The sequence below is a fragment of the Artemia franciscana genome, chromosome 7, assembly GCF_032884065.1.
Source record: "Artemia franciscana chromosome 7, ASM3288406v1, whole genome shotgun sequence".
Classification (NCBI taxonomy): domain Eukaryota; kingdom Metazoa; phylum Arthropoda; class Branchiopoda; order Anostraca; family Artemiidae; genus Artemia; species Artemia franciscana.
Genome location: NC_088869.1, coordinates 30,953,065 through 30,967,230, shown reverse-complemented (window position 1 = coordinate 30,967,230; position 14,166 = coordinate 30,953,065). Strand labels below are relative to the sequence as shown.

Sequence of the window (14,166 nt, the reverse complement as noted above, 5' to 3'; positions counted from 1 at the left end):
GTGATAACTTCCTCTAACTTAGTTGATAACTGTGCCAGTCCCCCATATATTCCCGCTATTTCTGATGAAATTAGGTCTATTCTTGCTAACTGAACATTCATCATGGTGAGTGTCGCAATTATTCGTGATTCGGCATTATTTGAGATATGGCTATCCCTTGGATTCTGGCCTTCTGTAAACACTGGTTGGAATAAAATGAACAAATTCAAAGCTCTGCTTATCACAGGTCTTGCCAATAAGAATGTCATTATGTGTCACTACAATCCTTATTAGTGCCAAACTGGTATACCACGCTTGGATTTTGTATGAAATTACCTCAATTTAAGAATGCCAAAAGTTCGATTAATGTAGCGGACAAAAACCTCAGTCAATTCAATTTATCCAGTGACGTCACATATTCCACTCGGTTGCAGATACTGAATAAATATTATTAATAATTAATAAGACGTCAAAGTGTTCTCACTATTTTGTAACTACTGAAATAATTCAGTGTCTAGCTAAATCAGAATAAAAATCTTTTACCAGCAAACTGTTTCAATACTGGTTCAAAGATTAATCCTTTTAAAAAAATAGACAGATCTGAACTGTTCAACGACTGAATGAAGACTTATAATAATTAACATTAAATTGAATAAATTAAGAAAACTAGTTTTTGAATCCGAAGTAACAGGACATCTTGGTCAGATATGAAAATGCAGGAAGCACTTGTCAGAGAAGATATTGACGCAAGAGTCCAAAATTGTGGTATTAACCCCATATTATGATTAAAGTGCAGCTTAAGAACTTGCTCTTTAAGTATTTCTTTACATCCATCTAAGACAAATCACTTTGTTCTTTTGCCAAGCTCTTTGCTTTCTTTATAGGGTTATAGTCATCAAGATCTTGACCATATTTTGAACAAGATTCGTGTTTAGTTCTTTGTTCTTTTATTATTACTATAAATTGTTACATTGGTTGACTAAATCGTCATCTCTTTAAGTTACTTTGGGTAACTAATTTTAGTTTATCGAGGTTAGAGATCGGCCCAAAAGAGTAAAAGCGAAAAATATGTTCAACTGGAAAAGAAAATCATGGAGAAAACGAATTTGAGTGGTATTACCGAATTACCTATTGAATGATTTACTAGACACCTTGGCTTTCAAAAACAGTGGGCATACCGATAATGGTTGCCACTTCTATCCCAGTCACACAACAAAGGCCGTACAGCTATATTAACAGTATTCAAAGAACAAATTGATTAATGACCTTTCTTGTGCAAAACTTCCAGAGATTTATTGCAAAAATTTGTATTTTAATGATTACTTCCTAGTCAAAAACGTGCAATATTGGTCTGAAGAATGGAGTGAGTTGTAATGACATTGTCCGCGGTGAAAGGGTGTATGAACTCTTATTAGCTGTTTAAATTACATATGGCGGTTTCTGAACTTGACTTTCTGCAGCAGAGCAGTGAATAAACTCATATTCTAAATTGTAGGGTTGCACCTCAGCTTACTGTGCAGTAAAGCCAGTGTTGCAGTGCATAACTCCAGAATAAAAATAAACAATAACTCACCTTAACAACGTCACTGTCAACTGTCATTTCCATAATACTCAATGTATAATTCTCCCTTCGACCAAGGTCATCAAAACCTATATTACCGGTTAAACCTTCCATTTGAACCTAAAATTAAAGAACTAAAAGTCTCTTTTAATGGGTGTCAACGTGAGTTTTGTCACAGAGCAGTGTATTTTAAGTTTAATTATTTCCTTTTTTTAATTAAACCCGATTAAACCCAATTGAACCTCTGACTGAACTTTTTCTCGAATGTGTTCATAATAACTGGAGAACTGTTCATAATAAGAAATCTCGCTTGAGCTGAGGATTTACACGCGGCACTTTTATGGCATTTATGCGTAGTAACCATATCCGGAATTGGACATTCAAACTCGAGATATGTTAAAAGTAGACCATCATTCATGACTCACAACAGCTAACCCCAGAATTTGGAAAATGAACAAATTTATTTATCAAAGGGTTCTATCCTCTAATTTTGTTTAAAAACTTGTGACATTTTTGTCCCAGTGCACTCTAGTAGTCACCAGCAACATTGAGACAAAATTTTAGACAGAATTTGTACTTGAAGTTACCAGAAACCCCAAAACTAAGCATACAGTGAGGGAGAATACGGACTCACGTAGCCCCAGGAGAGAAGAAAAAAAATTTAGAATCAGCCTTTTTTTTTTTATATACCCTTTAGTAGAAAAGGTCGGCAGCATGATCCTTTAAGAACCAGAATTATTCAAGAAATCAAAGCCCCATTGAATTGGGTTTCTTGCGTTTCCAGCGCCCCCTACTCCCTGAACTTCTATATTCTTAGCAGAGAGTTAGGGGATGTGACATCCTGTATAAACTGGAATCATTCATGGATTTTCAATCCTAGTGCAAAAATGAGCTAATTCTAAGCCCACGAAGTGACTTCGCATGAATAAAGCCAAGCTCAGTAAAAGTTCAATAAAGAATCAGTAAAAAAACTAGTCAAAACTCATTTAGTAGAACCATGAGCTAAAGCCTAACACAGCGTAAAAATTAGCTAAGCGTCACTGCAGTGCAGAATCAGCCCTAATGAAGCTCCGACCTTTGCCCATGAGTATAATACAAACCGCATTGTCAATAATAGCTGAACTACCAAAAAAAATGTACTTTTTATCAAAAATATGAGAAAAAATGCCATTAGCAGTTGATTTCGGAAAGGCAACTGTTACTTCGATCTATCTTAATAGTTTACGCTATTTTTATAGCACATCAATAACTAGACCCTACTAATCAATTACATCGAAAAAAAAACTTATATTTTCTTAACCATAAAAAAGAAACGGCATGTAATTTAGACCAACATTTACGGTCTAGCTTCAATAAAAATTTCCAGGTTTTGATTTTTGTATTTTTTTTTTTGTCTCGTAAGTTTTTGCCACTCTTTTGTTATGTATTGATGTATAGAATTATTTTATATTAAATTTTTTTCCGGTTTTGTAGTGTTTCTGTATTGATTAAGCTTCCTGTAAGCTCAGTTTTTGGGGCTGCAATATCCACTGTATTTGTTTTATTTTTCGTTTTACCCTTTCGTTTTTTGTTGCATATTGCTGAATTAAAGTTAGATTTTATAGTATTAAATAATTAAATATTAAATAAGTTAACATAATAAAGACGGAAAAGGAGAACAACAAGTGAACAAAATCATCACTGCAAAAAGGGACTCAAGAGAAGTTTAGAAATAAGAGAAGTTTCGGATTTTAGTACAGACAATGGGACATCAACTGAAATAAATTGAATTATACACGTCTGGCCGTATAGGCAAGAGATTACAAAAACCAAAAGCTAATCGTTTAGCTTTTGAAAAGTAAAATTGCGTTTTTTTTATTAATCTAAATTCGTAGGTTTACTTATGTTGGTTTTTTAACATTTTCAAGGCATTTTAAGAGTAAAACTTTTATAATCTGGACAATAAATAACATTTACTTGCACATTATTTCAGGACAAAAGACAAATGGTTGTTTTTCAAAAACAAATTTTCTTATAAACGTTGATTGCTTTTTCCTTGCTGTATTGTGTTGGGAATGAAGTATGGGTAAATTCAGTTTTTCATTGAACTAATCTAGAAGAAAACTTTTTGTTTTATCACGGAATTCGTCTCTTTTGGGTAAAAAAAAGGTGGCAAACCTTCTTTTTAACTAAATCCTCTGTATGTCCTCAGATTTTGGATAGTAGCTTCCTCACTCTTTGACAGCCTCTTCTTACTTTTTTATTTAGTTTAGAGCATTCAGTGTTGAAAATTTTCTACTCATTATTATATCCCTCGTTCTCACCTTCTAATCAATATAAAGCCTCTTTTCGAGACTTTTAAAAGGGTCACAGAACAAAACAATGACATGTTATTTAGCATTCAAATTCATGACTAATTAAACAAGCTTTAAATTCAACCTTACTATCATGATTGAAATTTAGATTCACAGATGAAAGAGGGTCTTTTCACGAATGCTGTCTCTGGTCTTCAATATTTTCTAATGCAGCCTCAGAAAAACCATGAGGGACAGTCGTACACCCATCCTAATATTCCTAAGTAAAATGGGATTTCCCATTCTTTAAACTTAATGAAAAAGCTTGAGAGAAATGCCAAAACTCTTGTCGAGAGTGCTTTCTGGTAGTCCTAATTTCCGTCTCTATTTTGGGAATTATTCCACTTCTAAAGCCAAATAGACAGGAAACATATGAGTTATATACTTTCTCATAAGAAATTTAATATTTTTGTATCTTTCTTGACGCAATAAATGAATAAACCAGTTTTCTACTATTAGTTTGAAGAATAATGATCAAAGAATAACTGTGTTGAAATATTAGAATTTTATTTAATAATTAACAATTTTGAAATGTAATCGAAGATGTTTTGAAAAACTAGACATTACTAATTCTTAAATAAACTGCCAAATAAACATTGGTTTTCAATTTTAAATCAAGGCTGATATTGAAAAAAAAAAGATATTTAAAAAAAGACTTTTAAAAAAAGATTTCATCGACAATGATACTTTCACCAATACGTCGTCAAGCTTGAGTGTGGCTGTGTAAAATTTATGTTTAGAGCTTTTGGTCAGGCTTTGTAGATGACACTACCAGTCAGGATTGAAGAAAACTATTCTAAAACGATTATGAATTTTCAAATTTTTGAAAAAGGATTTTAGCGAGAATTGAAGTTAAATTTACTAAGTTTTATAGGTATTCTTTACCTCTTAAGCCACAAATAGAAATTCACCGTGGAAAAGAATTGATGCTGTTCTAGTTTGGAAGATCAGTAAAAGAATCGTTCATTAGAGGCGTAGCTAAAAGGATTTGCTTATCTAAACCACTCGTTCCAAAAATACAAAAGATTATCTAAATATTAAAATTTGTTTTTGTTTGGTTTTACCCAGAAAAATCTGTAAGCAATTTCTATGGAAAACATCTAGTAAATCTTCATCCACTTTTCGCAGCCCCAATGCTTCAGAGTCATATTTGGCCACTGTCATCATTGTACTTTCCAATATTCTAATCTTTGTTTGCAGACTTATCTTTGTATTCTTCCAACCTTTTTTTCACCTGTGAAAAAACACATCGAGCCTTGGCGATTCTAATTTTAACATCTTCACTGCTCCCACCGTCCTTACTAATAATATTGTCGAGGCAAGTGAAGCTGCCGACCTGATTAATCTTTTCATTATCCAGCGCCACCTTTTTATTTTCACTTATTCCTAGCCTTAATGACTTAATCTTTATAACATTAACTTTCAAACCTATTCTAGCACCCCGAATTCGCAAAACTTCTAAGAGTTCATTCATTTTGCTTATACTTTCATCTAGGATGCTTGAATCATCAACATATTCTAAGTCCTGGAGAGTTTTTACTCCCCATTTGATTCCTTAGTGTCCCATTGCCTTTCTTGTGCTCCTTAAGACTAAGTCCATCAAAATGATCCATATTAATGGGGATAGAACACAACCCTACTTAACTCCTGATTTAATACAAAACTAGTTTCCAACCTCATTTCCTACCTTAACCAGACCAGTGTTATTCTCGAACATAATACTAATCACTTTAACGTATTTGACTGGTGTACCAAACAAGGATTTGCCAAAGCTCTCCTATGAACATTATCCAACGTTTACTAATAATCCATAAAACTGAGGACCAAAGGTGTTCGGAAACTAAGGAACTTTTCAATTATTAATCTAAGAGTGAAAATTTGGTCAACACATTCTCTACCCTTTCTAAAACCAAACCGTTCTTCTCTTGAAACTTTGTCTACAGCATCTCTCTGTCTAAAATTATCATATTACTATGTAATTTGCTACCTATTGAGACCAGAATAATGCCTTGATAGTTACGACAATCAATCTTATCACCTTTCTTATACAGTGGTTTAATTAAGGTTTTCCTAAGATCGTTAGGCACTTCCCTTTTAACAAAAATCACATTCATACTCTTTAGTAACTTATTTCTATCCTCAGAGCCACCATATTTAAGAAAATCTTTTACCACACTATCAGCACCTGGAGCCTAATTATTTTTTAGTTTTTTTACTGAGGCTAATTCTTCCTCACAAAACAAATCTTCCTTCACGTCCAAGGTATCACTAACTTTTTCAATTTCCTCTATACCTTTTCCATCTCCCTTTAACTCTTTCCTTATCACGAATTGTGGCCCCGTTCCTATCTTTAACCGGGACAAGTCCGGATTGACTGCTCTCTCAATTTATTAACATGCCGGTACAATATTTTACTATTATGCCGTCTAGCTGCATCTTCCAGATCCTCGGCAATTTATCCATGGCCTCCACTTCACATATCATTTGTTCATATTTTAATGCTTTCTCCACTTTCTTTACATTCCTTTTGTTTTCATATAATCTATCACTCAGATAATTCTTGTACCAACCCCTTCTCCTCTCTATTAAACATAAAGCTTTTTCACTAATATTTTCAGCTGCAGTCTTAACTTTCTTCCGTTAGACACCATCAGCAACTTCACATATTGTTTTTCTAGAACTATTCCAACTATATTCTACATTGTCAAATTTTAAACTCTCAAGCTTAGTATTCAACTGTTCCTGGAAATTTTTTCTCAAATTCTCATACTGGAGTCTACCAGCATCGTAACTTTCCGGGAGATATTTACACTTCCAAATTTCAGCTTTAAATTAACCCTAGGCGCTACTAGATGGTGATCTTTACTTTTAACATGAATAACAGTACTCCTATATACCTCAGTATCTTATATTGATCCTGCTAGTCTTCGATTTACTATAACATAATCAATAAGGTTTGCTGTCTTACCATTACGTGAATACCATATCAACTTATGGGTCATCTTACGGCCAAACACAGTATTGGTTATAATTAGATTGTTATACCTAGAAAATTGCAAAAGTCTGTAGCATTTACTGTTTTCTTCTCCTACACCAAATCTACCTAGGTTAGGATACCATCTGTCCCTATTTCTACCAGTCTGAGCGTTAAAATTCCCCAGTAAAACACCGTATTCTACCAAGGACCCTGTCTATTTGCTCCTGTAACTGTACGTAAAATTCATCTGAGTGACTAGTGTCTTAGTCAGTCAATTCAACAGGGGCATAAACTACTATAGCTGGAACCTGAACTTTTTAGTCATAAAATGAGTAATTAGTATTCTATTATTAATACCTTCCCAGCCTTAACAAGGCTTAGCAGCTTCCTTATTCATCATGAGCCCTACTCCCTGTCTGTGTACCCCATCCTTCCTGCCTAAGTAAACAAATTCTATATCACCTAATTTCATGCTTCCTACCCCTGGGATATGAGCTTTTGAAACTCTTCATAAGTCCAGTCCAAATCGTCTGAATCCGTCTGTCAAAATGTCGATACGATAGTCATTTTTTAACGTCGTAACATTTCAAGTTCCAATTTCTATGTTCTTAAAATTGTTAAAATTATTTTGGCCTCAGGAAAAGCAATGATACAAGATACCAATACAGGACGGAGATCAACATATCTTCTCAAGTCCATACTGAAGCGCTTAAGCCGGCTTAGAACCACACAGCAACAATTCCCTTGGACCTCCAGTATAAATGGGGGCTTTGTGCAATTCTGAGCCCCTATCTTGGTCACAATATGGTTTTCAGCACTTGGCAATGCTCTTCTATCAACAAGAATCGAAACCGTGCAGAGACAGTCCTAAGCCTATTTCCTCCGACTCATTATATATTCATGCTTACAAATGTTATTCTACTAAGGAGAGGCAGCCAATAGTAGATAAAATATCTAGGAAGAGGTTTTTCAGTCCAAAAACACACGTCAAAACAGACCAAGTCCAGAATAATCATGCATTAATTGGAATCCCGTGCGAATGCTGTGTCATTTACTAGGTTATAATTTCCTCGGAGAGCGCCACTCCTCAAGTGGGAATGGAGTTGACTGCAGGGTCCCAGTCTTGCAAGTACCCTGAAAAAGTTGAGGCACCCCTTTGCAGAGGCCGCTGTCCATAGATCTAGATCTTACGCCCTGCCGCAGTTGTCCTCCTATAAAGAATCCTCCCACGATGGTGTTACGTATCACCATGCGATTTAACCATTATTGAGAGAAGGTATGTAACTAATAGGACGTGTGGACACGCCGACAAGGTCGACAGGGGAATAACTTACACAACATTTTCTGAAGGATGTGGAGTGGAATCATCCTTAAATACATAATTTCCGGACCTTTCAACTACGCTGAACAAAATGACTATCTCAAAATTTTCACTGGATGTATTTGGGGAGCTGATGAGCGTGGGAGGGGGTTGGTTGCCGTCCAGTTATTTTCTACTATTAAAGAGAGCACTAGCCCTTACAATTTCCAGTCGAATGAACCCTTTTCGAAGTTATTGCGACAACTACTTTTATACGAAGTGCCCTGGTCTAGAACCAAAAAAAAAAAAAAATAAAAATGAATAATACATTGCAGCAACATTGTTCTGTATTTAGGCAGTGCTGTTGCGCTGCATATGAGTTTAACATTATCTTCTGTTTCTTACCAAAGGCACTAGTTATATCAATTAACTTTCAAATGAGGCTCTAAAATTCTCTCTATAATTCACCCAGGCTAAAAGTGATTTTTCTTGTTGGGAGATGGCTACTAATATTTCTCCTACATTGTGTTTTGGTTATGGAATTTACCATTATTTTCATTGCAGTTGTCGTTCTTGAATCAGCTGCAAATGACATTTTTTTCCTTCATTGATAGGTTTTTTTTTTCAAAACACCTTTTTAAATTTTCCGTTGCTATAGGCTAGAGTTTGTTATGTACTAAGTTGTTATACACTACGAGGGCAACCATGATAAGGCCTAGGAAATATAGAATGAAGTCAATTTTAAGCAGAAACAACGTATTTATAAACCGTCGTAAAAGACTATAGCAACTTTTTCCTTGAAGACAACATTTTTCTTGTAACATATCAGTGCTTTATAAGTTTCGAGGGTTTGATAGTTATAGTGTTTTATCGCTGGGAAAGAAGCGGAGGCAGAGCAGTATTTTCAGATAACATTGCTTGAGAGGTCAGCCGACTGTCGCTGTAGCAGTTTGGGCTGACCGAGGGTAAAACAAGTTAATAATAAGATTAATTCCTCTATTGACCTGCATTGCTGGCAGGTAAACACAATTCTTCAAACTCATTAAAGTTTTCAAGCGCATATTACCTTGCGTACAGATTTTGAAATCTTCTCTCCATATTCAAAAGGGGTAACGTGATCTCGACCGTTAAGTGTACATTCTATTCCTGGTTTCGTTGCATTAATGCCTATGTAATCAAGTCGCCTCAAAGGCCTCAATCCTTCATTTTTCTTACGGACTAATTTTGACAGTCCTTCGGCAAGAACCGAAACGACATCAAACACCAAAGCAGCTTGTGCCTGGAAGAAATTACAAAGGAGAATAAATTCTTTATCTCAAATAAAACTAAATAAATATACTAATTTATTTTGTTTTCTTTCACCTCAGAAACCAGCGAAGAGATGAATCGTCTTAATTGCGAATAAACAATCACTATAGACGAAGAAATGGAATCATAGGCAGGAAAAAATTTTACGGAATTATCGCAGTTAAAATTAAACGAACATAAATTAGCCAAAGTAAGTGCGGTGACTAAGTCCCTCTGAAACCAAGAGTGCCACTTGTGCCTGTCTTAAAATTGAACAATTGTTTAAAATTTAAGTTTGCTTGTGGAATAGTCTGATATTCCTTTAATAAATCCAAACTAACTGTTAATAAATTTTACTCATCCGCTTCATTTTTGGTTGAGCGTAAACCAAAGTCGACCCTTTGGAGAGGGATAGGGGGTACTTAAAATGGGGCGTATAAGGAAGGAAAGAAGATGGCAGAATAACATATGTTCGTAGTAATTTGTTTTGATTATAAGCTAAGCTTTATCGCTTGGTCCATTCTTTTTGTTTTGGGCTCTTTGCCCTCTCAATACTACCCTAAAGGTAAGACTTTCGCTTATACTCCGTTGAAAAAAAAATAGATTACTTACTTTGAAAGTTCTATTTAACTAGTTGATTTTCTGTACGCTTGAAAGAACATGACAAGCCATTGATAAATATATGACAATATTAAAGCTAAATTCATTTTCGTACCTGATATTAAAAATACCTAAATTGATATGGAAGACAAGATTCGATGGATTGATAAAATAAATGTTCGACTTGAATTTTTATTCTTTCATCCATTAGGTCAACAATTTTTGTTCTTTTTCATTTTACTTCTTATTAACTACATAAAGTTTAAGTAAAATTTAAGTGCACCATAAAACATACAGAAACAAATCAATATAATAGGAGAGGGCCTGCGACACTCAACCCTCCACTCTTGGCGCTGAAGCTTCACTAGGGTTTACATAAAGTTCCATATGTGCATGTTTAATATACTAGATCATGCTTACAAGGACCATGAATCTGGGGCCAAAATATATACCGATTTGTTTGTTTTCTATATTGCCTTTCTTTTGATTCGGTTTCCAGTTTATTCCTCAACGAAAATCAAACACTTGGTGACTTAGAAAAAATCAATTCTTCGTTTATTTCAAATTCTCGGAATATATTTTCAGCTTGCTAAAAAAAAACAAGCTTTTCTTCAGAAAATAAACTTCTTTTCATAAAACGTGCATTAACTATTTTCTCAATTTCTCGCGCTCCGAAATTACCAAATCAAATGTAAAATATGGCAGAAGGATGATGTGACAGAGATTGGGCGCCCGAATCAAGGGTGATTGACTAACTATGTGGGTTGTGGGTATTCATGAGAAGACAATTTATCCACACAAAGTGGTCATTTTAATGCTACTTGTTTCAAGAAAACACTGGTTTTTAATTTTTAAATTAAGAGCTATTAAGAGCTAAGAGCTCTTAATTTAAGATTTAATTAATTTAAGCTCTTACTTATTAAGAACTATTCTTTGGGATGTTTTGATACTGATGAAGTAAAAAGTTATCTCTCATTGCTACTTCTACCTTGCACTTCTCAACCTTGATTCAGTCTAACCTAACTTAACACATTTGTGGGTTTCTTTCAGCACCTAAGATTTCCAAAAAAAGGGTTAGATTTTGGCAGAAAATACTGAAGGATGACCGGAAACCATAAACTGCAATACGTAACTCTTTATTGGTAATAAATAAGAAGAGTGAAAGACCAAGTACTGAAAGAGCAGAAACAGTTTTATGGCATCTAAAAAGAAAAATATATTCTTGAACTCTTTCCAAAGTATCAATAGAAAAGCAATCACTGGATGATTTGGTTTTTAATATAATTCTTGCAATCTTAAATGTTTTGTCAGTTGTCAAAGTAGATTAAGCTACAATGTAGTTTTCCATAGTCAGTTATGGGCAATGGGACGTTGTCGATATATTGAAAAGTTCCTACTGATAGAAATAAAACGTTTCATGCTAGTTTTTCATCAGAAAAGCATGATGCTAAATGAAATGACAAAAATTAGAATCCACAGATGAGCACTCGATTTCTTAGCAGAATTTCAGTTTCTTAAAGGCTCGGTACTTTTTGATTTGGAAAAAATATTTACAGGGGATTAATTTGCAGCAAGAGGTAAAAACGAAGAATTCTTTATGTTATATTATTGAAACATGTACCATTTCCTTAGTTTGGATTATTTTAATAGTTAAATTGAAAGAAAAATTGTATTATTAAATTCAAGTGAGCAGTGGAGAAAATATTTTTGTGATTTTGTTTTGTAAATGTAAATATGTGTGTGGGAAAAAAGGAGTGAGAAAGAGAGTTTTTAGTTTCTGAGTGGAGGGAGTGTTTTATGAGTTAGAATAGCGTTGCTAGTTAAGTAAGTGGAAATAAGATTATTTTATTTTTATTTTTTAAATAACAGCCGAAATCAATAATAGAGAAAATGGAAAGAAAAGAAAAATAATGAAAATTAAAATTGGGGCAGTGTCGTCATTTCACCTTTTTTTATTCGTATAAAATAAATGAGACTAAGATGGTACAATAATTATTTAGATGATAGATCATATTGAAATAAGAGGATGGAAGTCGAGAAAGTGCAGAAAGCACGAAAATATGAATTAAGGCAGGAAGGGCTTTCAAGGACTCTCCTATGCCTCCCATGTTAAAAATTTGGAGTTTGCCTGACGTTCCTGAATTAGTGACTTCGGCGGTTTTTATTTTAATAGATATAAACAAAATCTGGTTAATATTTTGATCTAATCAAATCTTAAAGCCGATAATTATTTTTTTTATAATTCCAAAATAATTATAAAACCTTTTTCGGGTTTGCATTCTAGATTGCTACACCTGACACTGTTGTTGTGGGTATAAGAAAATAGAGCAAAAAATATTCCATTCAGCAATCAGAAAGTTATTTCTATAATATATACTTGCTGGCTGCAGTCCCTTAAAATAGTTTACATATAAGTGTTCCGAAGAAAAAAAATTTCCCTCAAAATACTAGATGCAGGGGTAATCAGAAAGCATGAGAATGCATAAATTAGACCAAGGGATTAACCACTCGGATTGTTCTTGAGCGATTCAGTGAAATGTTAGTAAGTTGTAATCGGTTTAAACAGAGTCTGGAGAATAAGTAGCGTGCAGTCACCAAACTGCCGGTTAATGAATATATAAAAAAATTATACTGTATACATAATTACAAGAAGAACTTCTAAGGATAACCTACGCCTAATCGTAATTTTGAGTGAGAAACCCCTTAAGTTCAACCTTCTCATGTTTAGTTAGTTGAAAGGACGAAGAAAACTGACAACTTTGTCTTTGACCGAGTTGCTGCCTCTGAAAAAGAATTGACCAGGAAGTAAAATGCTTGGACGTCTGCTAGGCCTTAAGGAAGTGTGAAGTGAAGGCCAAGGATAACATTGTTGAAGAGCTGTAAGATGCAGCCAAATGGTATAATAGTAAAATATTGTACAAGCATGTTAATAATAGAAAACACAAGAAGGGTATCTATCTATATGTATAGCAAAAAAAAAGGTTGGCCGTGATCATATGTTATTTTCGATCCATTCAAGATAAGTAATAGAAAAATTACATTCGTTTGTCCTGACATTGATTGCCATGTTATCCTCTTAAACTATAACAATTTAGTCATGGAATGGACTATTACAAAGGTCACTCATATCAGACTACGGACTTGGCATTTGGTTTGCTCAGTTATTTTGCTCTGCAATACCCTTGTCTAAAAATCCAGTGCGCCAGCCTCCATGGATTTTGCAACCACTTTACTACTCACTGAGGCTGTGGCAAAGATTTTAAAGAAAGTGCTTCGGAATATTTCAGATCTACTGCACGATCCCCTGGTGAGCGAATGGAATTCCTATGAAATCGCTGAAATTTTGCTATTAAACCTGTCTACTAATACTACTACTAATCTCCACAAAGCAGGAAAGGTTTATAAAGGTCGAAATACACCTCATCGCTCATCAGTTTCTAGACAGAAACGAAAGACATCACTCTTGTCATCATAGAAATAGTCTATGATAATATAAGTTGTATAGTATATAATAGTATATGATAATAATAAGTTGTCTGTCTGTGTGTCTGTCTGAGGATCAGGTGACGTCATGTTTCTGTGTCAGCTGACGTCATGAAGTTAGTTGTCGTCATTTTTGCTATGACGGTGACGTCATTAAAGATATTTAAGACATATATGTTCACGTAGAAATCTATTAATGTTTAAGTTTAAAATGACTGATGAACTTACAATGGCAAAAGCCGATGAAGATGTTCAAAGAGTCTATGCCAAAAAACTTGCTGCTGATAGAGAAAGTCAGAAAAAAAAGCGTGCCGAGGAATCAAAAGAACAGCAAGGAAACAGGCTTGAGGCTAAAGAACGCAAAACCGCGCAGTTAGATGAAGATCCACCTGGACAGCGAGAGTCAAAACATATCAAAACTGAAAATGATAGCGATGATGATTGGGTTTGGGATTTTGACTCGGATAAGGTCATCAATGCCTACCAGATTTTAGTTAAAAAAACAAAGTTTCGGCGATATGTATTTCATAGTGAAGCTGAAAAATAAAGAAGAAAAAGAAAACTGAAAAAAGAAAAAATGTAAAAAACTAAAAAATACTAAAAAGAAAAAACACCCAAAGAGAAATTACAGACCGGGACACAAATG

The 14,166-nt window shown here is 34.3% G+C and overlaps 1 protein-coding gene across 1 annotated transcript in view; it reads right to left on the bottom strand.

The window, feature by feature from the left end:
* Window positions 1–14,166, bottom strand: part of LOC136029666 (glutamate receptor 1-like) — a 155,664-nt gene that overhangs the window by 39,762 nt on the left and 101,736 nt on the right. Inside the window, exons 8-9 of the mRNA XM_065708170.1 lie at window positions 9,217–9,429; window positions 1,553–1,660 (exon numbers count right to left, since the gene is read on the bottom strand). Coding sequence (XP_065564242.1) covers window positions 1,553–1,660; window positions 9,217–9,429 — 321 coding nt within the window. The remainder of the gene's footprint in view (window positions 1–1,552; window positions 1,661–9,216; window positions 9,430–14,166) is intronic.